At 40.0% G+C, this 27,720-nt stretch overlaps 3 protein-coding genes across 4 annotated transcripts; all 3 read left to right on the top strand.

The window, feature by feature from the left end:
* Positions 1-627: 627 nt before the first annotated feature.
* LOC126700747 (uncharacterized) lies at positions 628-1,485 on the top strand. Its single transcript, XM_050398938.1, has 2 exons — positions 628-1,173; positions 1,231-1,485. The coding sequence occupies exons 1-2, from the start codon at positions 628-630 to the stop codon at positions 1,483-1,485; spliced, it is 801 nt and encodes a 266-aa protein (XP_050254895.1).
* Positions 1,486-2,109: 624 nt separating this feature from the next.
* Positions 2,110-4,553, top strand: LOC126700748 (uncharacterized). The gene is made up of 4 exons (XM_050398939.1): positions 2,110-2,433; positions 3,081-3,816; positions 3,973-4,128; positions 4,237-4,553. The coding sequence occupies exons 1-4, from the start codon at positions 2,110-2,112 to the stop codon at positions 4,551-4,553; spliced, it is 1,533 nt and encodes a 510-aa protein (XP_050254896.1).
* Positions 4,554-10,436: 5,883 nt separating this feature from the next.
* On the top strand, positions 10,437-21,439 carry LOC126699922 (silicon efflux transporter LSI2-like). 2 transcript variants are annotated; one of them, XM_050397898.1, is made up of 4 exons: positions 10,437-10,486; positions 11,177-12,338; positions 19,630-19,819; positions 20,757-21,439. In XM_050397898.1, the coding sequence occupies exons 2-4, from the start codon at positions 11,313-11,315 to the stop codon at positions 21,047-21,049; spliced, it is 1,509 nt and encodes a 502-aa protein (XP_050253855.1). In that variant the 5' UTR covers positions 10,437-10,486; positions 11,177-11,312; the 3' UTR covers positions 21,050-21,439. The 2 variants fall into 2 exon arrangements, with proteins under 2 accessions (XP_050253855.1, XP_050253854.1); XM_050397897.1 differs by lacking the exon at positions 10,437-10,486 and adding an exon at positions 10,860-10,963 and having other exon boundaries at positions 11,091-12,338.
* Positions 21,440-27,720: the final 6,281 nt, after the last annotated feature.

Here is a 27,720-nt window from a genome sequence, read left to right on the forward strand (position 1 = left end):
CAAAGGATGGCTATACATTTCAAGAACGAGGCCTTGATATGCAAGGTATTCCCATCCAGCCTGGGGCCTGTAGCGATGAGGTGATTTGATGGTCTGAGGGCAGGTTCCATCGATTCCTTCAAGAAACTCACTCAGGCATTTGGATCTCGTTTCATTACGTGCAGTAGGGTTCCTCGGCCTTTAGCTTCCTTGTTATCCCTGTCCATGAGAGAATGAGAAACCCTGAAAATATATTTGGACAGATATTAGGAGATGTTCAATGAGATAGATAGTGATTTGATGATGTAGCCATTAGCACTTTCAAGCTCAACCTACCTTCCGAGTATGACATAAGGAAGTCTTTGACTAGGAAACCTGTTACCAGTATCCACCGGCTCATGGATTGGATTGATAAGTATAAGAGGGTCGAAGAGGACTAGCAACAAGGCAAGGGAAAAGGCAAGGTTATCCCTCAAGAGAGGAGGGATTTCAGGTCGGACTGTTACAATAATAACAAACCCTTAAGGGATTTTGCTGGGAAGTCTGAGCCTGCAGCTCCTCAGGTGGTTAACGCTGTGTTCAGAGAACCAGTGCATCAGGTTTTGGAGAAGATAAAAAAATGAGCCATACTTCAAATGGCCAAACAGAATGAGTGGAGACCCTTTGAGGCACAACCAAAGCCTTCATTGCCAATACCACCAAGAGAGGGGACATACCATCGAGGACTGTAGAACACTGTGGAACCATCTAGAGCAACTGGTTAAAGAAGGGAAGTTGCAACAATTTCTGTACTGGCCCAACGGACCAGGGGACCAATCAAGGTCAGGGGCTCAAGAGAATACTCCTTCAAGGCCCCGATTAGGTACCATCAATGTCATTTTTGCTGCGCCTAGGAGAACTGGCTCTCACCCTTCCAGAGTAATGTCTATAGCTAGGCTACTAGCCGAGGACTCTCACTCCAAGCCAAAGAGAGCCAAGATGGAGGTCCAACCATCGCTATGTTTCTCGGACAAAGACAAGATTGGAACCATCCAGCCACATGACGATGCTTTGGTGGTTACCCTTAGAATAGTGGGGTATGATGTGAAGAGAGTAATGGTAGACCAGGGCAGTTGTGTAAAAGTCATGTACCCTGACTTGTACAAGGGGCTGAACTTAAAACCCGAAGATCTAACAATCTATGACTCACCTTTGGTAAGTTTTGATGGGAAAGTTGTTATTTCAAACGAGTAGATTTGGATGCCCGTTCAGGCTGTCTCAGAGTTGGTGGAAGTAGACTTCATTATGGTAGACGCATACTCCCCCTACACAGCCATTATGGCTAGACCATGGCTCCATACCCTAGGAGCTGTTTCTTCGACTCTATATCAGAAGGTGAAGTATCTGTCAAGAGACCGGATTGAAGAGCTAGTAGGGGATCAATCCATGGCTAGGCAATGCCTTGTGTCTACAATTTCACATCAGCCAGCAGCTGAGTCCTCAGCCTCTATTGAGGGTGGCTTATAACAATTAAAGTCTTCGGTATTACCTGTGAAGGGGCTAGTCGAGGAGGCCAAATGTGATGACTTAAAGAAATTTATTGTAAATGGTGATCCGAAGAAGTTTTTTCAGGTTGGAGCTTAGCTACCACCTCAAGAGAAAGAGAAGTTAGTGGAATTCCTCAAGAAAAACGTTGACGTATTCACTTGGAATGCTTATGAAGCTCCAGGGGTGGATCCGAGCTTCATCTGTCATCATTTGAATGTCAACCTATCTATCATCCTCAAAAAGCAACCACCTTAGTGCTCATCCAAGGATCATTCTGACGCTGTCATAGACGAGGTGATAAAGCTTAAGCAAGCTGGAGCTATCAAAGAAGTGTTCTACCCTGAACGATTGGCCAACACTATGGTTGTGAAGAAGAAAAATGGAAAGTGGCGGGTATTTGTAGACTTCATGGATTTGAACAAAGCATGCCCAAAAGACCATTTCCACATGCCTTAGATTGACCAGCTAGTAGATGCCATTGTAGGTCATCCTCGGATGAGCTTTTTAGATGCTTTTCAAGGCTACGACCAGATACCTTTGACCTTGGACGATCAAGAGAGAACAACTTTTGTCACCCCCGTTGGAAACTACCATTACAAAATAATGCCCTTTGGTCTGAAGAATGCCGGCACTACCTACCAGAGGATGTTAATCAGGATGTTTGAGCCACAGTTAGGGAAAAACATTGAGATTTATATCGACGATATGGTGGTAAAGAGCAAGGCAGAGTCCGAGCATGTTAATGGCCTTGTAAATATTTTTGATATCTTAAGGAGACACAAGCTACGGCTTAATGCTTCCAAGTGTTCTTTTGGTGTTGGATCAGGGAAGTTCTTGGGCTACATGGTCACACACCATGGAATTGAAATCAACCTTGACCAAATTAAGGCAATTAACAATCTGCAACCACCTCAGAATCCCAAAGAGGTCTAGAGGCTTATAGGGATGACCACTACTCTAAACCTATTCATCTCTCAGTCAACAGACAGATGCAGGCCTTTCTTTCAGTTATTGAACAAATGGAAGGGATTTGAATGGACCGAGGAGTGTGCCTTGGCCTTCCAACAGTTGAAAGAATATTTGTCTCAACCACCCATTATGTCCAGGCCCGAGGTGGATGAGGTTTTGTTTGCCTAAATTGCAATGGCCTCCCACACAGTGAGTTTGGTGTTAATACAGGTTGACAATGGTATACAAAGGCTGGTTTATTATGTGAGCAAGTCACTGCATAAAGCTGAGGTCCGTTATTTACCACTGGAGAAGGCCATTTTAGCAGTGGTGCATGCTACGTGTAAACTCCCCTCTACTTCCAGTCACACACGGTTGTCATCTTAACCCAACTCCCACTCAGATCTCTACTTCGAAGTGTAGATTACACGGGGAGAATTGCAAAGTGGGGTACGATTCTAGAGGCTTTTGACGTCAAGTACATGCCTCGCACCTCCGTCAAGGGTTAAGTCCTCGCCGACCTAGTGGCTGAGTTTGCTGAGACCCCAGTAGAAGAAAAAGTAGAGGAACAAAACATGGATAGAAAATCAATTGGTGTAATTTTCATACAAGAACCTTTAACCTAGAAGGTCTACGTTGATGGTGCAGTAAACCACAGAGGATTTGGAGTGGGGCTAGTTCTGGTATCACCAAAAAGGATTAATATTGAAAAATCCTTAAGATTAGGCTTCTCGGCCACAAACAATGAAGTTGAATATGAAGCTCTACTGGTAGGGATGACCATGGTTCAGAAATTGGGTGGAAAAACAGTAGAGGTGTTCTCTGATTCGAGGCTGGTTATAGGCCAAGTTCAAGGGGAGTTGGGAGCCAGAGATCCCAGGATGCAGGAATACTTGAACCAAGTTAGACATTTACAGTTTGAGTTCGAGTCTTTTAATTTGTCACAAGTTCCTAGAAATAGAAATACATATGCGGACTCTCTTACCACACTAGCAACCTCCTCGGCACAAAATTTACCTCGAGTAATCCTCGTGGAGGACTTATGTAAACCCGCTGAAGTAAGAGCAAATATGGCTCATGTTCATCAAATAAGGGTGGGTCCTAGCTGGATGGACTCTATTGTACTATTCCTAAAGGAAGATGTTTTGCTCGAGAATAAATTAAAAGCTAACAAGGTACGAAGAAAGGCTTCTCGGTTCTGGTTGTCCGAGGACCAAAAACTATATAAACGCTCCTTTTCTGCATCGTACCTACTATGCATACACCCCGAGGCAACAGAATTACTCTTTGAGGAGTTACAAGAGGGGATTTGTGGAAGCCACACTAAGGGCAAATCGTTGTCGCATAAAGCCATCACTCAAGGTTATTGGTGGCTAAACATGCAAAAAGAAGCACAGGAATATATGAGGAAGTGTGACCAGTGTCAAAGATTCGCATCAAACATTCACCAACCAGGGGGAATCCTTAATCCTCTATCCAGTCCTTGGCCATTCGCTTAATGGGGCTTGGACATCGTAGGCCCTTTCCCCAAGGCAACAGGAAATAAGAGATACTTGCTGGTCGGCACAGATTACTTCACAAAATGGGCTGAAGCTGAGCCCTTGACAAATATCAGGGACATGGATGCCAAGAAATTTGTTTGGAAAAACATTGTCACACGGTTCGGGGTCTCTCGTACCCTCATCTCGAACAATGGCCTTTAGTTTGATAGCAAATCTTTAAGGAGATAATGTTGTGACCTGGGAATTATGAACAAATACTCTACCCCAGCTTATCCCTAAGGAAATGGACAAGCTGAGGCTGTTAATAAGGTCATAGTGAGTGGACTTAAGAAGAGGTTGGATAACGCGAAGGAGAAATGGGTGGAAGAGCTACCACACGTTCTTTGGACTTACTGGACCACACCTCGTAGGTCTATTGAGGAGACGCCTTTCTCAATGACTTATGGGGCCGAGGCTGTCATTCCTTTGGAAACTAGATTCCCCACACTAAGAACAAGTTCTTTCACTCCGAGCGACAACGATGGGCTATTGGAGAAGAACTTAGACTTAATTGAAGAACGAAAAGAAAATGTAATGGTTCAATTGGCATATTACTAACACAAGCTCAAGCAAGGTTATGATGCCAATGTGAAGTTAAAACCATTAGCGCCTGGAGACTTGGTGTTAAGAAAGGTTCTAGGTACTACAAAAAAACTCAGCATGGGGAAAGCTAGGGCCCAACTGGGAGGGGCCATACCGCATCACCTTGATGGTTGGAATAGGAGCATACTTCCTCGAAAGCCTAGATGAACATGTAATACCACGCCTTTGGAATAAAAACAACCTGAAAAGGTAATACTATTAATGAAATTTTCCTTTTTCATATGTTTATTTATTGTGTAAATACGTTGTACTTCCCATTATTATTCTCCTAAGTGTTTAAACAGAACCTTAGTTATGTCTGGCTCCTCGGACCACATGCTTTGAGAAAATTAACACTTCATAACAACTTTCTAAGTATTAAAAAAAACCATATTCATGCCTGGCTCCCCGGACCACATGCTTTGGCTAAATTAATACTTAATGACATTCTCCTAAGTGTTTAAACAGAACCTTAGTCATATCTGGCTCCTCGGACCACATGCTTTAGGAAAATTAACACTTCATGACAACTTTCTAAGTATTAAATAGAACCATAGTCATGCCTGGCTCCCTAGACCACATGCTTTGGCTAAATTAATACTTAATGACATTTTCCTAAATGTTTAAACAGAACCTTAGTCATGTCTGGCTCCTCGGACCATATGCTTTGGGAAAATTAACACTCCACGACAACTTTCCAAGTATTGAAGCATATCCCAGGTTACACTCAGCCCCTCAGATCACTGGGCTTAGGTAACTTAAAATTTTTGGATACTTATCTAAGTGCTAGTCAGAGCGAAAGTTGTCTGTCCCTAATAGAAGTAAGTGATAATGCTCTTTATTGCTAGCTCTTGTTCAATTTACTTGAATTAGCAGTGAAATATTACTACTAACTTTTATTAAAGAAAGAATAGCAACAGTACACTGCTATCTACAACATTGCAAAGCTAATAACACATAAAGTAGAAATATGAAGAGTAGAAAGAAAGATCTTGTCATTGAACAAAAGAGGGAATACATTACAATTGATGGCAAAATGCCATTACAAAAAGACATACACATAGAAAACTACAAAAGAAAATCCTATATCTAGGTCTTTGCTTGTGGAGGGTCCTTCTTAGAATCAACAGCCTTGGAGTGGGCATCGCCAGCCTTGGACTTAGCCTCTGCATCCTTGGCCTTAGAGACCACGTCTTTGATTGTGAGATCATCCTCGAATTGATTGGCCTTGACCATTGGCTGGACCTTCTTACCCTTCCCAGCCCTTGTTAAGTCTTCAGCATAAGGAGTAGGGGCTTAGATAGTGGGAAGTTGCCTAGGAGGGGGGAGAGGATCTGCAATGGGAGGAGGCAATGTTGCTGGGATTTATTGTATGTCCTCTGGGAAAAATACATTCTTAGTCCTCCTCAACTCGGAGTCAGCAGGGACTCCTGCTCGATTGAGTGCTTCTGCCCAAGTCTCAGTGCAGTAATCCCTGCAAACTCCTGCCACCTCCTCAGCCAACCTTGTCTCCGTCTCCAACACCCCACGCTTGTAGGACGTTGTCTCTATGGCCTCGAAAGCTTTCCTGGCCACCTGAGCTGCCTCTTTAACTTTCTGCAACTCAGCCCTGAGATCCAGGACCAGCTACTTCTAGGTGGCCAGGTCTATCTCGGTCAGGTGCAGTTTTTGGCGCTGGTCCTCAACTTGCCTCTCAACTATTTTTAAACTCGCCTCGGTGCTCAGGCGAGCCTTGTCTGCTTCTTTAAGATTCTCAGACAGCTCGGCATGCTCCTGCTTAAGGGCCCTCAACAACTTCTCGGTCTCGGCACGGGAGTAAGCCTCTGCCTTAACCTGATTACAGGCGTCCTTGACCCACTCCTCAACCACAAAAACTTGTGGGGTAACCTGCATGAAAATAACGGAGGAATCCCATGTAAAGAGAAAGAATGAAAGCCTAACTCAACACTTAATTCTGAGACTTATTAGATCACTTACCATGGCAAGGTCCCTCTTCAGGAATAGGAAGAGGTCGGGCTGCTTGAAGTGCCTGATAGCATCCATATCCCTAGGGAGGAGAAGAGGTTGCTCTAGGGTCTCGGCAACGTAACCTGAGTGCCTTCCTTGGAAGCTCCAAACTGAAGTATCCCAGGAGATGGGAGCGTCGTCCAACTCCAGTCGAGGAGCCCAAGTGCGCTGCATTCAACACACCTCAGCCCCTAGAGAGTCCTCCCTGCTCTCCACCGAAGTATCCTTTTGTCTATCTATGTTTGTCTTCTGCTGCTTCGGATCCTTCGATGGGACAATCTCCCCTTCCTCTTCTTCTTCTACAGGTTCGGGTCGGGGAGTAGGCCGAGAGGGGACGAGAGAGGAGGAAGAGTAAGATTGGGAGGGAATGGGACCTTTGGGGCATCCTTGGATGATGACCCCTTTCTCCCGGCCACTAAGTCTTTAAGGCCTCTCTGGGGGTTCAAGGCCATCTCTTCCTCTTCCATGAAGCTGGTGTCAACCTGGGCGACTATGAGCCTTGGAGAATAGGCCGTAGAATGTCTATCAAGATCAGCTTCAGAATCCGAGAGCTCCACAGGCCTCTCTAGTGCTCCTTCTTCTTCTTCAAATCGGAATTGGTCGATTTCGGCCTCGAAGGAGAGACGTGAAAAGGCTGTTTCCTCCCTCGGAGCAGCTACCTCTTGGGGAGAGTGTTGGGGAGGTAGTTCAACAGGCGGGAGGTCTTCCCGAGCTAAGAAACCAGGCCGTGAAACGTCAATCTGGTGGATTCTGGGATCACCCGCCCTTATTGCTTGGCCCACGTCTTGAAACGCAGTTGACAAGGGCTTGAAGTCTAATACTAAGTGAACGGCTCACAGTTGCCTGTCTTTAATCACAAAAACCTTGGACCTCAGTAACTTGTTGAGAGCCGAAACGTTGACTAGGTTGAGTCTCAGAGCAACGTGCCTTTTATCTGCAAAAACATTCAAAGAGGAAATCATGGTCAGACCAGTGAAAATTATCATCAGAAGAAGGCGAAGTGCTAAAAATGAAAATGAATAAAACTAAAAGGGCTAAACGCCCTGCCAAAGGGACTAATCCTAGAGTACCCCACCTAGCTCTCTTGCCTGAGTTGGGCAATGAAGACCGTCATACCACTCCCCAGAGACAATCAAGTAGTCATCCTTCATGCCTTTGTTAGACTTAAGAAGACACGATATTAGTCTAACAACGTTGGACCGAGACTTGAGATAATATCTCGCGCCGACAAGCTTGTGACACTCATACATATGAATGACATCATGCCACATGAGCCCCAAGCCCATCTGCTCATTAAGAGCGTCTACGCTACCCAAAATCCTAAAGAGGTTAGGGGCACACTAATGGGGAGTCAACCTATGGTTGATCAGATAGTCTCGAGTCACCCTACCCATGAGGAGTGTCATTCCTCCTTCTATGAAAGTGATCCTAGGAATGACGACCTCCCTTTCACCCCTGTTTGTGACTATTTGGTCTGGAGCACAGTATTGCAAAGCTACTCCCTGTGGAATATGGTACTTAGCTCTAAAACCTTCCATACCGGCATCAGAATCTACTAGATGCTTAAACCTACCCATTTGGTTGAGCTAAAGGGAAAAGGGATTAGGTCTCTAAGGAAAGGTAACGGAGAATGAAAGGCCAAGGAGAATGGCTGAGGAGAAAAAAGCTTAAGGATTTAGAAACTTACAAGAATAATTACGATAGTTGCTTCTGGTGCTTCTTAAAGGTTTAAGTTTTTTAGGAAAAAAGACTTGGAGACCTTAAAAGTTTGGGAAGTTTTGAGAGTTTGAGAGCTATGAATCTTTGGAGAGCTTGAAGACTTGTGAAATGGGGAAAAATGATTTCCCCGGATGCCTTATATAGAGGGGGAAGTTAAGTGAGAGTTATCCCACCCAAAATTCAAGGAGAAATGTCCACCGTAGGATTTGCGTCTCACCGTTGGATGTGAGGAACAAAGCGCCACCTGAAGTAATTAATGACACGGCTCGGGCTTCGAAACATTAGTGACGGTTATGGGACGCACAAAACAGTACTCCTACACGTGTAAACCAAGGAAATGAATGATCTTGATTCTTAAAAATCAAAACTCCACTTTTTCTCCACAGATAAGAGGGAAAAATCGAAGTTTTGAGGGGCTATTGTAGGGATAAGGGCCCGAATTTGTATATTGGGCCTTGGGTCTTGGCCGAGAACATTGATTGGTCCAAGGGTAAGTAAACAGTAATGAGGGTGTCAAGCTCAGAATCCCATAAGTAAGATGCAAACAGAAATGTTGTGGAAGGCGATCCGAGGAGGAGTATATCCTCGAATAAACATAGCACAAATCAAAGGTATATCATGTCGATCAAAGTGGCCTTCCAGGAAGATCTACTGGTAGGAATGTGCATTACAAACGCACAAGAGGGATGGGGGCCCAGAGGTATCTAAGAGAAAGCTGTTGTCACCGCATTAAATACTCTGCAGCTAACTTTCTGGCCACATTTATGTGGAGAAGACCCCTAAATAGTACTGCATTGGCTACCCCAACTCACAGAGGGCTAGTAAGGGTGTTCGATGTGACAAGCGCTCAAGTAGTGGCCTAGATGATCAACAAATGGAGGGCCAAGATCATCGAAAGGGAACTATATAATGTAAGAGACCCTCTATAGAGAAGTAATAGGGAAAATCAAGAAAGAAAGACTGTAGCAATCTAGAACCAGACTTGTAACCTTACTTAAGAACATTATATAAGAATCAGTCTCCTCGGACTTTGCCAAGGACGTTTTTTTCTTTAGCTTAAACTTGTATATTTTCACTCTTTTATCATCAAGCCTACCTAACTTGTTGTTTGGTTAGCTAAAGCCCAGTTTTCTAACTCATTCTCTATAAATTCATTGTTTTGGGCTTTTTGGGTCTAAGTCCATTCATACCTTAGGTTAGGAACTCAACCCAAGTCCCTACAAGTACTATGGTCCTAGATTTTATCTTTTATATTTTTATCCTCTTTCCTTTCTCTTCCCTCATTCTAGATACAACAAAAACCATTCCTTTCTCTTTTCCCATTCTGTATATACAACCAAACACAGTGGTAGGGTCTTGAATTTGAAGAAAGGAATTTAAAAAAGATATGCTTAAAATGATCTTATACGGTCTAACCTAGGATAACCCCGATTTTTTGTAGTGAAGAGACCAATGAAATTGATCTTATACAATCTAACCTCACAGGCACACAATATACTTTCTTAGGCCCAAGCCCAGGCCTATGGCCTCTGCTATTGTCTTAGTCACAAACATCCTTTTTGGCTTGAGAAATGCTAGAGACACTAATTTTAGCATAATTTTATGCCATAATTCATCACATAGCAAGTTGTGATTGGTAAGGGTGTATTAGTGAGTCATGTAGGGACATACCTTTACCAATCACAACTCGATGAATCGTGATACAAAATTGTGCTAAAATTAGTGTCCTTAGCATTTCTCTTTTTGGCTTTTGTCTCACAAAAAATACTTAAGCACGTGCATGCCCAACAGAAAGTCAAATTGTTCCCATGAGCCAAGACAGCAACCATGCAGAGCCTTTAGAGGTTCAGCCTTCTCAGACGTGTTTGCATTCCAAACTGTGGTTCACGTTTTTTTTTTACCTTTTCTTTGTTTATTTTAAATTCATGTACTGAGGCAAAAAGTTTCTGAAAAAGTTCATCAATTATTAATCGTCCGACTTTCAAACATGTAAGACATTATTATTTTGGTAGATGAAAAAAAAAAGTAACCAATGTTCAACTATCATTCTATGCAATAGCTAATAGCTATAGTGTATTAGTGTGTACTCAGATTATATATATCTGTCTAACGATGAAATTTTGGATGTGGGTTTTATGGTTGAGACTTCACTGTGATGGCTATGGAAGTCACATATCTTAAAGGTTGTTTATTTTATTTTACTTTTTAAAATGCTTTGGTCGCTATCTGTTTCATTAGTTGCAAAAAGTTTAATAGAATATGGCTATCTGAATATTCTGGAAAGCTTCCTTCTCGTGTGGTGATGGAGATATGTTAGTCTTTACTGTTAATGATTAAACTGCCATTGTCTTGTTAAATAGTGCTTTCATGATTCATTTTATGGTCATTGTCATTGCAATAGATACAAGAACCTAACCGCACCTTTTCGGGGTGTACTATTGCAATGTCATTACAAGGGGTCATTTTATTTATTTTTGAGAAGAAACAAACGACAAAAATAAAAATTGACTACTCGTTAGCATACCGTATATCTTTCTCTCCGGTTTCTGTGATATATTCATTTTGTGGTCATCTTTTTAGCTAGCATCTGCAAAAACATTGTCTGTGATTTAACCCCCATATTGCACTAGAGCTACATATTTTGTTGCTGTTTCTTAATCGTAAGTCACTGGACTGTTTTCAATTTCACTATGTTGCCTTGAATATGTTATAGCACTTTTAAGCTGAATTTTTGTATAGTACTAATGTTGGATTTTTTTTTTTTCTTTCTTTTTCCTGGTTCATCAGGACATTACCATACCACTAAAGCTATAAAAAAAAATGCTGTAGTGTTCAATTTACAAAGCTCTCACTTTTATAGGGTTTGATTGTAGGGTTTGAAAGAGATGATCCATAAAAAGTCTTACCACAGAAGTGTTATGGGATATATAAGCCATGCAGTTTTATTATAGTAATATTTTGGACCTGTCAAGTTTTGTATAATATATAGCTTATTAAGTTGCTAGCTCAATGGCAATGGCTATTCTAGTGAAAGTGATTCTAGGCTCAATTGGGTTTGCAATTTTCTGGATATTGGCGGTTTTCCCTGCGGTACCATTTCTACCCATTGGGAGGACTGCAGGGTCCCTTCTGGGGGCTATGCTTATGGTCCTTTTTCAAGTCATATCTGCAGATGAAGCATATGATTCAATAGATCTCTCTATCCTTGGTCTTCTCTTTGGGACAATGGTTGTTAGTGTCTATCTTGAGAAAGCAGATGCATTTAAGTACTTGGGGAGGTTGCTCTCATGGAATTGCTTAGGTGCAAAGGACTTACTTTGTAGAATCTGCGTAATATCTGCCATTTCAAGTGCTCTTTTCACCAATGATACCTCATGTATGGCTTTGACACAGTTTGTACTCAAAGTTACGAGGCAACATAATCTCCCACCTCTTCCATTCTTACTTGCCCTTGCCTCAAGTGCCAATATTGGGTCTTCAGCAACTCCAATTGGCAACCCCCAAAACCTCTTTATAGCTTTTCAGAGTAATATTTCCTTTCTAGATTTTTTCATGGGAATGCTTCCTGCTGCGCTTGTGGGGGTTCTTGTGAATTCTATAATTCTTGTATGCATGTATTGGAGTTTATTATCTGGGTGCAAGGAAGAAGAAGATACTGCCGCAGAAGTTGTTGCTGAGGATGAAGTGAGGTCTCACAGGTTTTCACCAGACACAATGTCACATTTGAGCAATGGAAATACGAATGGCTCGCTGAGTGCCACTGTGGACTCGTCATATTTCGTAACTCTTAGAAGTCTAGTTCGTTCAAGTGAGAGTGAAAGACCTATAGTTCAAAATGGTGCCTCGGAATCTATAAGGAGTTCAAATGCATCATTGAGATGGAGAATGATATTTTGGAAATTTTGTGTTTATCTTATTACCTTAGGAATGCTGATTTCTTTGCTTATGGGTGAGAACATGTCTTGGACTGCAATTGCTGCTGCACTAGCTCTTATTGTTCTTGATTTCAAGGATGCTCAGCCATGCCTAGAAAAGGTAATGTTGACCGTTTGTTGGATGAAGACTCTTACTATTACAAATTTGGGAAACGTCTAAAATCTTGACTTGAGGTCGTGATTAGTTTTTGTAAGGTTGAATTTATTCAACCATCTAATTGGTTCTATTCCGTGCCAAATTTGCTTGTAATTCAGCATTTAGTAACCCTGTATTTATGTGGGATTGTTGTAAGGGTAGTGAGTGAGATAGAGTGAAGATTGCTCAAGAGTGTGCAAGAAAACAGAGTGTCGCGGCTGGGACTCGCGGGTGGACTCGCGGCTGCAAGTCGCCAGAAGCTGCACACGTGCCAAGCATGCTGGAAGATGAACAGTCATGCTAGCTAGAGCACTACAGGACAAAACAGGACAACTGGCCATACGGTTAACTTGCGACTGGATCTCGCGACTTGGTCAAGCCGCGAGCCACCCCTGTTTTGGAAAAACCTAACGTTTCACATTCCTCTTCACTCCAGTATAAATACCCTTTTAACCCACGATTGAAAGAGAGCTTCCAGAGAGAATTTTGAGAGAGAAACCCTAAAGAAGAACAAGATTGTTTCACACACAATCCCTACCTTAGAGTCTCATCAAATTCCCTCACTCTCTTCCTCTCCATTGTCAAATCCTTGAGAGGCATTATACCAAACCTGGTTCTCACCATCATCATCTCTGTGAGACAGTCGTTTGGAGTTCTGGGAAGCAGTTAGGAAGGAGCCAATCTTCATTGGTTGATGCTACGGTGTAGTAGCGGAATCCGGGAAGCTAGAAAAGAAAAAGGTTCGGCGCAATCTCGTTGGAGCAAGAAGCTTGGAGGGCTTAGGTGCACTGGGTAGATTAGGCTTGGAGGGTCTATTGCTGTCCTTGTATCCCAACTGTATTTTCTAGTGGATTGATTACCGCTTGGAGGGCGGCGGAGAGGTTTTTCGCCGAGGTCTTCGGTTTCCTCTTCGATAACACATCGGGTGTTATCTTTGTGTTTGCATCTTCCTTCCTCTCTATCTTTGCCCTTATTTTATCTGCCGTGGTTTTATTTTTGTTATGGCTTAGATAGTTGTTTAACCAATTTCATATTATAGCATATGTTAAGTTTCCGCACACTAGTTGTTTGACATATTGCTTGTGTTGGTTAAGTTGGTTTTTGGGGGTCTAAACGTTCAAAAGTGTTTTTGTACACGTTTTTGAACTCTCAATTGGTATCAGAGCGGGTACACTTGTTGTGATTTAAATACCTAAGTGTGATCCTTGACCCCTTGTGTTTATTTGCCATGGATCGTGCTTTGTATGACTCTTTGCATGATTTGGTTGGTGATGAATGTAACATGCCACGTGTTTGTGAAAATGCCTCTATGAGTGTTAATCCTCATAAGTGTGATGACATGTTATTTGAATCTATGGGTGTTGTTGACAAACTCTTCAAGAAAAATGCTAAGAAGTTTCAAAAGAATTTGAGCAAGTTATTTTGTGAAAAGGATGATTCGATTGCTAAGCTCAATGAATCCAACAAATTGGTTGAGAAATATAAAAAACTTGCTGAAATTTCTCTTGAAAAGCTGAAAGAGTTTGAATGTTTGAATATGGACTTGGATGCTAAACTTGTTTTGTCTAACAAACTTGTTGATGATCTTAAATGTGAAAATGAATCTCTTAAGATGCATGCCAAGTGTTTGATTGTTGAACCTATTGTTAAAAAGGATGATAATGTTTGTTGCAATCATGTTGTGGTACCCGATTTTATGCCTAGTGTGTGTTCTACCTTAAAGGACAAATCGGTGTACATTCCTCCACATAAAAGAAATCAAAAGGTGGAGAGAAAGGCTGTTAAGTCAAAGCCTTCGTTTAGGTCTCAACCTAAGGCTTTGGATGGATCTAAGTTTGTTCCAACTTGCCACCATTGTGGTGTGATTGGTCATATAAGACCTCAATGTCATAAGTTGAAGAGAGAACAAAACCATGTTGCTAGATCCATTCCCAAAAAGCCTAGTGGACCTAAACACATTATTTGTCACCATTGTGGTGCCTTTGGTCATCTAAGACCTCATTGCTCTAAGTTTCAAGCTCTTAAGAGAATCAAAAGAAAAGAGAAACTTGAGCTTTTTGGAAGTTGTGCTAAAAAGAGTAAACTGGATTTGAGTGAAAATAGCATGTTGTTAAAGAAAATGTTTAATGCTCTTAACTCCTTGACTATGTGCATCTCCGGTTCTCATTCTTCCAACTCTCGTCTCGCTTCTCTTGAGACACTCATTCCAAACAATCGTTCCGTTTGGATGAGGAAGGGTTCCTATGGTTGAGCTTTTGCTCTTTTGGTCCTTGATCTAATTCTTTCGATCTTTGTAGGACCCTTCATGCATTAAATGTCATATCTTCATGCATTTTGTGCATCTTGCATTTATTTGTATGCATTGTTTCGTTTTTTATCTTACTTTTATGTTTCTATTTTATGTGAGTAAAAATCCAAAACCACATAAAAAGTGAAAAATTCAAAAAGTTTGATCGTATATGTTTGAGCACATATCACATGTGAGTTTGGCCTTGTACCTTTGTACAAATGGCTTTGTGCATTTTCGAGCTTAGCTTGTTATTTTTGCATTTATATCTTTGTGGGAAAAATCTTGACATCTTTGTGTGATTGTTGTAAATCGATCTTCAAGCTTGTCATGAATGATTTGTCAATAGTCATGTTGGTTTTGATACATGCGTAGACTTGTGCTTATATCTCTTCCCACTCTTTTATCTTTATTGTTTAAAGAGCTCAATAAATGTAAATCTCAAAATGAAAAGAGATAATGAGCTGCAAAAGCCGTCGCACATACTAGTATTCGACTAGGAAAAAGGGAAAGCGACTTATATGAAAATGTATGATGCCCAAAAAGCCAAAGGCTTGTTCATCAAATTGAAATATCAAAAATTTCAGGCATCAATCTCAAAAATGAGATGTATTGCTCAAAATGAGTTGTATTGATTCAAAATGATCAAATGATATGAATTGTAAGAAGCCAAATGAAAAGCTTCAATCTTATGTAATCATTTTCTTGTGGGAGGTCATATATGTTCACTTCTATAATTGAGATATACCACTTGACTTAGTACTAGTTGTGTATGACTTGATTGAATTGATCATTGAAGCTTTATTCTAGACTAAGGACTATTCCACATTTGATACACACACATAACACACTTGCCTTTTGTTCAATGAATGTCTTATTCATTTGTTAGATTGTACTTGTCTAAATGTGATGTGTGTGTGCTCAATCATATATGGTTCAATCCAAAAAGATTTTTGATCATTTTATATGTTTTTGGAAGTGATTTTTATCACTCTTTGAGTTTATGTTTAGTGCTTACTTTGTTTTTCAATGTTTAAACATGTTCTGGTTTGAAAAACAAGTGTCAGATTTTTTGGCCACTCATTTTGGCTACTTGCGTGAGCAGCCAGCAAGCTGCCAGTTTTGGCTGGTCGGTTTGGCGGCTTGCAAGCCGCGAGTCTAAGCCGCGAGTTCAGACAGAGAGGTTTCGCGGCTCACTCGCGACTTGGCTCGCGACTCGCCAGTCGCGAGTCGCCCAGAATCAGCTTTTTAAAGAGCTTTTTCGTGGGAAACTTGTTTTAAACCTCTCCCATCCTCTCTAAAACCCCTCTTTCAATATTTTTACATCAAAACCCAACCAATTTGAATGGTTTTTCAATCCATTAACATCTCTAAGGTAATTATAAACTCTTTTCATTGATTTTGATCCTTAGATTATGTTTTGGAGAGTTTTGTGCTCTTGGTTGGGATTTTCATCATAGAGGTTGGGAAAACTTATTTTTTGTCAATTTTCTTCATGGGATTGGTTTCTTTTGTTGATATGCATTGGATGTTGGCCCCTTGTGGCAGTAAGAACATGTATTAAGGGTGGTTTTCATGATGTTCATGCATTGTTTCACATTTTTGTTTATAGTGTGCATGCTAGGTGTTTGATAAAATGCCTCTTAGACATTTTCTCGCTTGTTTGGACTCCGATGAGTACCAAAATTTGGGGTTTCTCATGTTTCCTCATTAGGAACATGTTTGGTTCATTGGTTGTGTATTTTAACACACTTTGCCCCACATGTGCATTTTTCATGCATTGATCATGCATTGCACTTAGCCACCTCTTGCACACACCTTTGCTACCCTTGTCATGCATTGGTCTTGACCTTACTGTTTCATCCTAGCATGTCATGCTTACCTTATGCTTTGTAGCATGTTACTTTGTCTTAGGTTTGAGCTTCATTTTCTCATTCATCTTGCACCTCTCATGCATCATTAGCATTGTTCATACCTTCATCTCTTGCCCTCGTTTCTTCTTGACCCTTTGTCTATTCCTGACAAAAAGGGGGAGAGTATACTCTAGAGAATGTTTCGGAGTATTTTGTCATTTCTATATGACTCTTGTGCACATCCTTAGGGGGAGAAATTCTATTTCTCATGCACATTTGTAGGGGGAGAAATATTCCATAGAGGAGATGCATATACCAAGGGGGAGAAGACATTGTGTTAACTAGAAAACCTTGTTCTGATTGTTTTCTTGTTGGCTTTATGGTGCTTTGTGTTATGATTTGGTGTTCTCATTGCATCATGTTTGTGCTTTGGACAAGCATATATCCCTATGTTATTATGCTTCATTGAATGCAAGTTCAGATGATCATTTGCTTTGCTATGTGATCATTGTAGTCATTTCTATACTTGTTATACTTGTCATTTATTACTTGCTTTACCTTGAGGGTCTAATGTGTTTTGTGCAAGTGTTTCAGGGTACAAGTATATATATGTTCCAAGTGCATCACAGCTCCTCATCACTTTGAAGGGGAGAAATTTTAAGCACTTTTAGTTTATATTGTTTAAGTTTTTATTCAATATTCTGTGGTTTGTACCCATGTGCTTTTGTAAGTTTTTAGGGTTAATGTTTTATGCATAGTTTGTAGGCTTTATGGTATGTACCTTGCTTAAGTGCAGCCTTTATGCTATGTTGAAATCAGTACTTTAATCTAAATGTTCTGCATTTTGGTTTATGTACTGTCACTCTTGTGCCCTTGTAGGATTGTTCCTAGATGCATATGCCTTGTGTGCTATGCATTGGTTGAGTGTTGAGCATACAAGTGTCTTGCCTTGTGTTTGTTAACTTGTATGTCCTTGTGTTCATTCCAAGTGTGAATGAGCACTGTGATCACTACCTTGTGGTGTTCACTTGGTTGATCAAGCCATGGTTTGTCTATTAACTCTATCTTTGCTTGATCTCACATTGCCTGCTTCATATGCATTTATAATTTTCTGCTTACAATGATCATGGTGTATTGTTGTGTTTCACGAGTTTATGTTCATATGATTCAAGTGCTTCACAGCTTCTAGAGTTAGGTGTGAGTGAGTTTTGTTCAACTGTTCCCAACTCACATGTTAAGTCTAGAGTCTGTTTTAGGGTTTTGTCACGGAATAGCCAAAGGGGGAGATTGTAAGGTTGAATTTATTCAACCATCTAATTGGCTCTATTCCGTGCCAAATTTGCTTGTAATTCAGCATTTAGTAACCCTGTATTTAGGTGGGATTGTTGTAAGGGTAGTGAGTGAGATAGAGTGAAGATTGCTCAAGAGTGTGCAAGAAAACAGAGTGTCGCGGCTGGGACTCGCGGGTGGACTCGCGGCTGCAAGTCGCCAGAAGCTGCACACGTGCCAAGCATGCTGGAAGATGAACAGTCATGCTAGCTGGAGCACTACAGGACAAAACAGGACAACTGGCCATACGGTTAACTCGCGACTGGATCTCGCGACTTGGTCAAGCCGCGAGCCACCCCTGTTTTGGAAAAACCTGACGTTTCACATTCCTCTTCACTCCAGTATAAATACCCTTTTAACCTACGATTGAAAGAGAGCTTCCAGAGAGAATTTTGAGAGAGAAACCCTAAAGAAAAACAAGATTGTTTCACACACAATCCCTACCTTAGAGTCTCATCAAATTCCCTCACTCTCTTCCTCTCCATTGTCAAATCCTTGAAAGGCATTATACCAAACCTGGTTCTCACCATCATCATCTCTGTGAGACAGTCGTTTGGAGTTCTGGGAAGCAGTTAGGAAGGAGCCAATCTTCATTGGTTGATGCTACGGTGTAGTAGCGGAATCCGGGAAGCTAGAAAAGAAAAAGGTTCGGCGCAACCTCGTTGGAGCAAGAAGCTTGGAGGGCTTAGGTGCACTGGGTAGATTAGGCTTGGAGGGTCTATTGCTGTCCTTGTATCCCAACTGTATTTTCTAGTGGATTGATTACCGCTTGGAGGGCGGCGGAGAGGTTTTTCGCCGAGGTCTTCGGTTTCCTCTTCGATAACACATCAGGTGTTATCTTTGTGTTTGCATCTTCCTTCCTCTCTATCTTTGCCCTTATTTTATCTGCCGTGGTTTTATTTTTGTTATGGCTTAGATAGTTGTTTAACCAATTTCATATTATAGCATATATTAAGTTTCCGCACACTAGTTGTTTGACATATTGCTTGTGTTGGTTAAGTTGGTTTTTGGGGGTCTAAACGTTCAAAAGTGTTTTTGTACACGTTTTTGAACTCTCAGTTTTTAAAAGAAATGTGTGTTTACAATGTGTCAGTAGGTGTATATAATAGACATTACCCTTAATTAGCTATTTATTTATTTATCTCATCAATTTTTTAAACTTATGCAATAAATTTGTAAGGGTGATGTGTATTACACGTACTCTACTCTAGGAGTGTACCCATAGTACGCACAGCTGCAATTTGCAGTGCTATGCGTGTACTATGTCTACACTTAGAGCAACCATATTAGTTACAAAAATTTACAAAATACAAAAAGTATTCAATTTTACATATTTTAACCCAAAAAATACCTATTTGTAAAAATGTGCATATATACAAAATTGTTTATGTGCAAATGATTTTTTTATTCTTTTTTTTTCTCTTCCCATTATTTTTAATGTGCAAATGATTTTTTTCTCTCTCGTCTCTTCTTCACACAACAAAGAAAGAAAGAGGTGGGTGGGGTCATGTGAGTAGTGGTTTGTTTGATATAATAAAAAAGTAAAGAAATAATATTATTTAAATAAAATAGATTATAGAATAAATAAACTGATATTGGTATTTTGTAAAAATATGTGTGTAAAATAGAAAAAATATGTTTTTTCTTGCAAAATAGACAAGAATTTTGCACAGACTGATGTGGTTGCTTTAGCTATGTGTATTAGTCATTTCCGAATTTGTAATATCACTGTGTAATTGGGATTTATAATATAAGTAATTATGTTCTTATTTACCTCCTTGAGCAGGTTTCATATTCCCTTCTAATTTTCTTTTGTGGAATGTTTATCACGGTTGAGGGCTTTGACAGAACTGGAATTCCAAGTTCTCTATGGGACCTTATGGAGCCTTATGCAGGGATTAATCGTGTCAGTGGGATAGCTATTCTAGCCCTTGTCATCCTTGTCTTGTCAAATTTGGTTTCAAATCTACCAACGGGTATGCTCATGTCTCCCTTTTCTATATTGTTCTTTCATTTGTCAAGTAGGTTTTTGAGTGATGATAGAGAGATGCTACAACTTTTGTTTCATAATCTCATATGTCACCAATGACATGTAATTTAAACACTTATTTATTATATTGTTAAAGCGGTATCAATCATATTCATTGTTATGTTAATCTATAAATCTTTCGTGATAAAATTGATAATAACATTAACATTTTCCTTAACTTTCTATAATCTATAACCTCCTCATCTCAACCATTTGAGAGAAGGGGGGGGAAATGATGAGTGTTGAGCAGAGCTTAATTTATTATTTGATTGCACATTTTTGAATTTTTGGTGATTACATTCATAGTGTGCTAGAAAACAAGTTCTTAATAAAGCAATGATACTCTTACACTTGTTTTTTACATCAATTTTTATATGTTAAAATGTGGACATTTTTGTATCAATTGTGAATATTAATATAAAATAATGGAAGTAAACAAGTTCTTCTTAATAATGGGTTTTTCTTGTCTATTGCATATAACGTCAAAAATATTTAGCGAACCAAAAAAAACACACACACGATACAGTTTTACTGTTGCTTTTAACCTCATCATCATTATGCTTATTAAAATTGTTGTTCAGATTATATGAGAGATGAGAGAATAAAGAGTGGATGCTGAATTAATGTGATTCAAGTTCAACTTTAAAGGTTTACATCTACAACAGAGTGAAACTTGTTGCAAAAAGACACTAGACACACTCTACAACAAGAGGCTGCATCTATAAATACTTATATATATAGAGACTAATACTAAACTATCTATAAACTAACCCCTATATATCCCTAGAGTGTAGTACTAGCTATACTTACAGCACCAATATATATAGTACTATAGTATACTAAACCTAGATAAATGTCTCTTAACAATGTTGACATTATCTCAGTTCTGTTGCTTGGAGCACGGGTGGCAGCAGCAGCAGGTGCAATTTCTTTAAGCTACGAGCATAAGGCTTGGCTCGTGTTATCTTGGGTTAGCACAGTGGCTGGGAACCTATCGCTACTGGGCTCAGCTGCCAACTTGATAGTGTGTGAGCAAGCTCGCCAAGCTCCACTACACCTTACCTACAACTTATCTTTTTGGAAACATCTCAAATTTGGGGTCCCCTCCACACTCATAGTCACTGCAATTGGTTTGACACTCATCCACAGTAGTAGTAGTAAGTACGTACCCGCCTAGACACTGATTTGTGTGGACAACTTTTAGAATCTGGGAAAAGCACTCAGAAAAGTGATAGTGACCTGAATAATTTGGAAGGTAGCATTTTGGGGGAGAAGTTTCTGTTGGAAGTTCTCAAACGTTTTTATTTTTTTCCCAAAATAGATGAATAACTGCTCGTTCACGAATCCTTTTACCTGTACCCATAATTTCAGTAGCTATAGTCTATAGATACTGTCAATGGTAGAGAAATCAAGATTCAAGAATGTAATGATGTTGTTGGTACTCTAGCCGTAGAGGCAGAACACCATATGGGGGGGTAGCAGGAGTTTGGTTGGAGCTATGAATCTTCTTGCATTGCCTATGTATATGGTTGTATTAATCTCAAGTAAACTTATGGATTCTCTTTTACACTCATGAGCACTATGTCATTTTTTCACATCACCCATTTCATATTTTAAAAGTAAACGTAAAAAAAAAAAAAAAAAAAAAAAAGTGTATATCGTGCGTGAAATTTTGAATGTTATATGTATCGAGTGTATGAGTGTAAGAAAATATTTTTTTGTAACTATAATTATTGCTTTTTTTTTTTTTTTTACTTTAAAGCAAAAAATATATATTTTTTGAATCTTGAAATATATTTGATAAATGTTAGGCTCCATTGGTTTTCCTAAAATGCTATTATTTTTTAAAAAAAAAAATTACTCTTTTTTTTATATACATATTTTGTTGTGACCTTGAAAATAAAATAGAAAGTGTTTATTTTGGAATTTATTTGTGATGGTTTGTTGGGTATGTGACATTTGAGAAAACATTTTCCACACTTAAAAGAGAAAAATGTGCCAATTTCAGTGTTGGTTTAATGGCACCTCCCTAGGTAATAGTACCCCGAGGTTGAGGAAAATGTCTTCGATCTTAGTGGACTTGTTTTTCATTGTATCAAACACCATAAAATTTAGATAGTGTTTTCCTTGGAGTTAAGGACATTATTCTTAAAATTTTAATTATTTTTTAGTGCATTGGATTACATTTAAGTTTTTGAGTTATTCGTAAAAAAAATCTATATATAACTCAACTGGTTGGTATTTTTTGGTATTTTCAATAAAAACATCAATTAAATTCCCACTCCCCATCCTAATTATCAAATTATCCAAAAAAGAATTATGTATTTTGAGCTATTCAGTTAGTGATAATCCCTCTTTTCTCTTAAATTTTCTTCACTGAGCACAAGGATGATTTGATTTCTTGTAGTCCACAATCCACATTATGGGTTATAAAGGAAATAGTTTCTTCTTAATAGGCTTAATCTATGGTTGTCGTTTTGATCTGGGCTTGGAGAAGGTAGTCCACACTATGGGTTTCTCATGGACCAGCCATACCTTGGGCCATTTCTCAAATCGACCCACTGGTGATCCAATTCCTGATTCATTGGCAATACAAGACCTTCCATAGAGCAAGGGCCTGGATCTGTTGGTTTGTTGGCATAAAAAAAAAAAAATGTACATTAAAAAATCAATAAAAATGAGAAATAGTGGGAAAAGAAAATTGGGTCAACATAATGAGAATTTGAGATGTCTTAAAACTAAAAACAAGAGCTACTCAACCAATAAATAAAGTGAATAATTGAATAATACTACTAGACATTTGGATTCACTTCCATTTCTAAAGCTCTAGCTAGGTCTCTTAAAACCTTTTTTTTTCCACCAAAGGAGGATTAAAATAATTAACTACTCGCCTCTTGGTATAGTAATATATTGTCTTTTGTTATGGAATTGTTTGTTAGTCTCTTAACTTTGGATTGGGCTACTGTTAAAGAAGTTTAGTAGTAGGTTGTCCAGTCCTTTCTTTCACTCATAGCTTAAACATTTGACCATATAGATAGTGATATTGAACTTGTGCTAATTACTAAGAACAGCCAAAACAGAGAAACTTTTATGTATATATTTATACAACTTGTATAAAGTTGACCAACCATAGAAACTCAAGAAAGTTAGCTTGTATATATATATATATATATGGACTGTAGCCATTCATACCCACAAAAGTTAAATGCAGTTGATCCAAACCATGCTTAAGGGTCAAATGGATCAACCTACGAGGATGAACTTTTTCTTGACTTAATTATATGCTAATATATGTAACTATTTTGTTTCGTTTGCTTTGACTTAAAAATGTTTATAACAAAATAGAATCATTTTCTTATATCTGGCCAGGACTTGATTTGAAAATAAGTTTAAAAAGAAGAATCAGTGCATTTGATATTGGCTTAAAAAGTTAGTTTTTTTTACTATTTAGTTTATTTTTACTATTATTTATGGGTCTCACTGTATTTTTTGATACTATTCATGAATTTCATTATACTATCTCAACTATCTTTTAGCATTATCTACAATACTTTTAATCAAAAAAATATTCAGTTTTAACTAAATAAGTTATTTTCAAACGTTTCTCAAAAAAAAAAAAAAAAAAAAAAAAAAAGTTCTTTTCAAACAAACGGGTACCATTGTCAATTTTATTGATTAAACTTTTCTACCGTACCAAAACATTTTTTTCGCAGAAATTACTTTGAAGTTTACTTCCATACTTGTTTGATTCATGGTCACCCACGTGAATCATTGGAGTGAAACACATGCCAAGTTCAAACCTACCCACACGTGTATGTTTTTGTCACGAGGTGTGAGAGAGAGGAGAGAGAAAATGGCACGTGCCAAGTTGATAGTGGAGGGATAAATATAAAAGGACCCCACAATAATAAGTAACCCTATTATACATCTCCCCTAGTATAGATTAGCTAGCAGCTAGGCCGATCTTTCATCTCCAACATCGACACCCATATACATCTTTCTTATTTTCCATAAAATATTGAACTTGTCTCTTACGTTGTGCCCACTTCTCGGATTTTCAGGAAGAAATCAGATTTTCAGGGAAAAAAAACAAAACAACCTCTCATTTTCTTCCTGTGCATATATATATATATATATATATGGAATACAAAATAATAGGGAAAACCCTTTACATACACATCAACATTAATTTTGGTCACCCAATTATAATTAGCTTCTTTGTATAGATGCAAAACTAGTTGACATTTAGAAGAAATTGCTCTAATTTTGTCTTGAAATTTCCAACAAATTATTTATTCTTTGAGTGAGAATAAACACCCCCACTAAGTCTCTAACAATAGTTATCAAAGATAGGAATTTGATCCGGTGTATGTTTTGGGTCATTGGACCACTAGTTAAAAATTGATAGATCAATTTAAAAATGATATAGAATATTTTACAATAGAATACATAAGCATATAGTTAATGACATAGTTATTAAGACAGTATTAATTATTAAATAGTCTTTATATAAGGACATAATGAACCCAACAATTTTTTCTTACATAAATTTTTTAATTAATGATCAAATTCTAAAGTTTACAGTAAAAAAAGTAAAAAAATTATATGGAGTTAATATTCTAATAAATACTCATATGATAAATTGTAAAGGAAGATTGAGTTTAACTTAAAAGGAAAATATACAATTATGAAAGAAAAGTTGGACATATCTAGGCCAACACATATAGGAGCACATAATTTTTTTTTTTGTAACAAAAAAACTAGTTTTTTTACCACATAGTTACTATTTCATACTCGAGCAATACACATGAAAGTTCAAGAAAATATTGTCTCTCTTTGTTTTATTTTATTTTTCAAAATATGAAATTTGATAATTATGATAACTATTAATAGACATTTATTGTGATTGTTCTTGTATATTAAAATTAATTATTCTACCATTTTAAGAATTAAAAATGATGAGGTAAGATTCTAAGAAAGTTTTTGCTCAATAATGCAATTTGAAAAATTATTTGGTCAAATAGAGTTTGTAAGGTGACGAATTTGGGATTCAGGCCCAACAGGTGGGAGATTCTGGCCCAAATGTCCCTCAACAATGAATTTGTAGAGAGCAGGTTATAGAACTAGGTCTTTGACAGGAGAAACGAAGTTACGACCAAGCCATGCAACCAGTTGAACGTAGGGATATTCCTTCGAGCTTTTGGAGTAACGGTCCCTGAGGCTGTTCCTGCTACTTCTCTCTCTTTTCTCCTTCTTCTTCCTTTCTGCTTCCTGCTTGCGATCCCTTTTCCATGGGGATCTCCTTCCCTTATATAGTACCCTTCCTGAGATCATGTCCCTACACTTGTCAGTTATCCGATCCTCCACTCGAGTGCCTGTCCCATAGGTCATCCTCCCTCCTTTCTGTGAGTTGCACTGGCCAAGGTCATTCTGCGTTCCTGTCCCTTCCACATTAATGCGGCTGGAAAAGTAGTTCCTTGGCATTTAATGCGGCAGTTGTGATTGTCCCCTCCTCCTTCCTGAGTGTCACGCATTGTTTCTTCGTATTGGGCGACCTTTCGCTAAGTATGGGGTGCAAATTGGATGCTTACTGGGTGAGTCCGAGGAGGTGTTCCTCCTCGGACGCCCCTTAGCAGGCCCGGCCCATCATGATTGAGACGGGATATCCTACGCCCATGCCTTTTCTTCTTTATCGCGGCTGGGCTTGGTACGTGAGTTACGGCCCAACATCAACTGACAGACTTTACCCACCACAATAGCCCCTCAAAATGCCGGCCTTTTTTGAGTCCGAGGAGAAAAGGCGGGATTTTGATACCCACTAGACGGCTCGTGGCGAACCACTGCTTCACACGTGGAACGGGGAAGGCACGCCTTTACGTGCTTCATTAATGCGGTGGGCAGTTGGTGACTCAGGGGGAAGTAACCGCAGCTTTTGGGGTTTCACACTCGCTCAATCCAACGGTTGGAGGCAGGATCTACGGTGGACAGCGTCTCGCATGTCTTAGACGCGAGCGCGTCTGTTCGACTTCTACCGAGTATAATAGGTCTTGAGGGCGTTCATCTCTCATTTTTGACGAGCTTTCCAATATTCAGAACTTCTCAGAGCCTATTCCTTCAGTCTGTTCTTGCTTCCGCTGCCATTTTCTTGAAGACTCCTTCGAACCTCTTACCCGTAAGTTCGCGCTTCTTCTCCATTATTCTTCATTAATCATACTGCCTTCAAGTTGTTTTTAGGATTAGAGGGGATGGGTAGGCTTGAGAAACTGGTAGATTCTCCGGCCGGTATGGCGGGCTTCAGGGCGAAGTATCGTATCCCACCGGAGGTAGGGTTAGAGTACTGTCATCTGGAGGACATTTTGATGAAACGGAGAACAGAAGAAGTCGCAATTCCAATGATAGCCTTCGTGGAAGGAGGAATGACTATTCCGATGGGGAGAATAACTAGGGACTATCTGCGTGGTCATAGGTTGGCCCCCCATCAATGCACCGCTAATGTATTCCGGATCCTGGGGTGTGTCGAAACCCTGAACGATCAGATGAACCTCGGCCTCTCATGGCACGACGTGGTTCATCTTTACGAATGCCATAAGCTCGGCGACACATACTATCTAAAGTCTAGGGTTGACGCGGTGAGGTTGATATCTTGCCTTTCGAAGTCTAGCAAAGGCCTGAAGGACGACCATTTGATCGTCTCCGGGCCATGGTCTGACGGCCCTCACTATCCGACTAGGGAGGGAAAACCAGGTGGGGTGTCGTAGAATTAGATGCCGTGGGGAGGATTCTGGTTTCAAGCTCCTCCACTCCTTTTTCTTTTACTTGCTTTAGATTTGTTGGTTTGATTGCATGTCTCCTCGGACTAACATAGATCGTTTGACGGCCTTTGCAGACAAGAAGCGAACCACTCCTCGGCTGAGCCTAGTCAATGTCCCGGCTCTAAATTACCTCCTGAGGTCCGAGATTTTTGTTAGCAGGGACGGACAACTACGGTCGGCTCCTTTAATTTTGGATTATACTCCGCTCACTCGAGCCCAGGTAGAAGCCGGACAAGCTATAAGGGCCGGTAGTCCGAGATTAGCACGGATTGACGTGTCCATACCAGGGTTCCTCGCTGATACAGACTTGCCTCCAATTCAGTTACCCCCCCCAACACGCTTTTCCCCCAGTAGTTATCCCAGAGGTGGAGTCCGGCTCTTCGCATTCATCCTTAGAGGATCAGATAGACCGGTTCCAATTTTCTGAGGAAGGGGAGGCCTCGGTCAGAGTAGTAGAGATCTCCGACTCTGACGCTGATTTTGACCGTGCCTCAGCGGCTCCTAGTACTGGTTTGGTCATCGCACAGCCTGATCTTAGCGAGGATACCGAGGAAGAAGAAGGAATGGACCTCCAGCCGAGGACTGGCCTCAGGGGTCTCTTATCCAACAGGTCCAAAGGGCAGACCTCTAAGGAGACCTCAAAAGGACAGGTCGTCTCCAAAGCCCCCGTTCTTCCTCCCCCTCCCTCGTCGGGCGCGGCGCTGAAGCCTATGCCTAATCTAAAGCGGAAAAGGCCTGTAGAAGAGGCAGAGGAGGGAGAGGTTGCCCGCGAGAAGGTCGGGCCTAAAAAGAAAAGCAAGGAAACGAAAGAGCCCCGGGAAAAAAGAACAAAGTCCACTGAGAGCCGAGATGAGGCGGTCACTCAGAGAGGACCTCGGACATGGTCTCCTCGGATCGAGCTAGATGGCGCTCCAGTCCTCTGGGATGCGACCCTATGGGAAACCCAGCGTGAGCCAGCTTCGTTCTTGGCTGAAGCATTGCAGCAACCTCTTCTCTTGCCCCGTGATATGGAAGGCCTCAGGAAGATTCGTCAACC

This window comes from Quercus robur, chromosome 9 (assembly GCF_932294415.1).
Source record: "Quercus robur chromosome 9, dhQueRobu3.1, whole genome shotgun sequence".
NCBI classification, from domain to species: Eukaryota; Viridiplantae; Streptophyta; class Magnoliopsida; order Fagales; family Fagaceae; genus Quercus; species Quercus robur.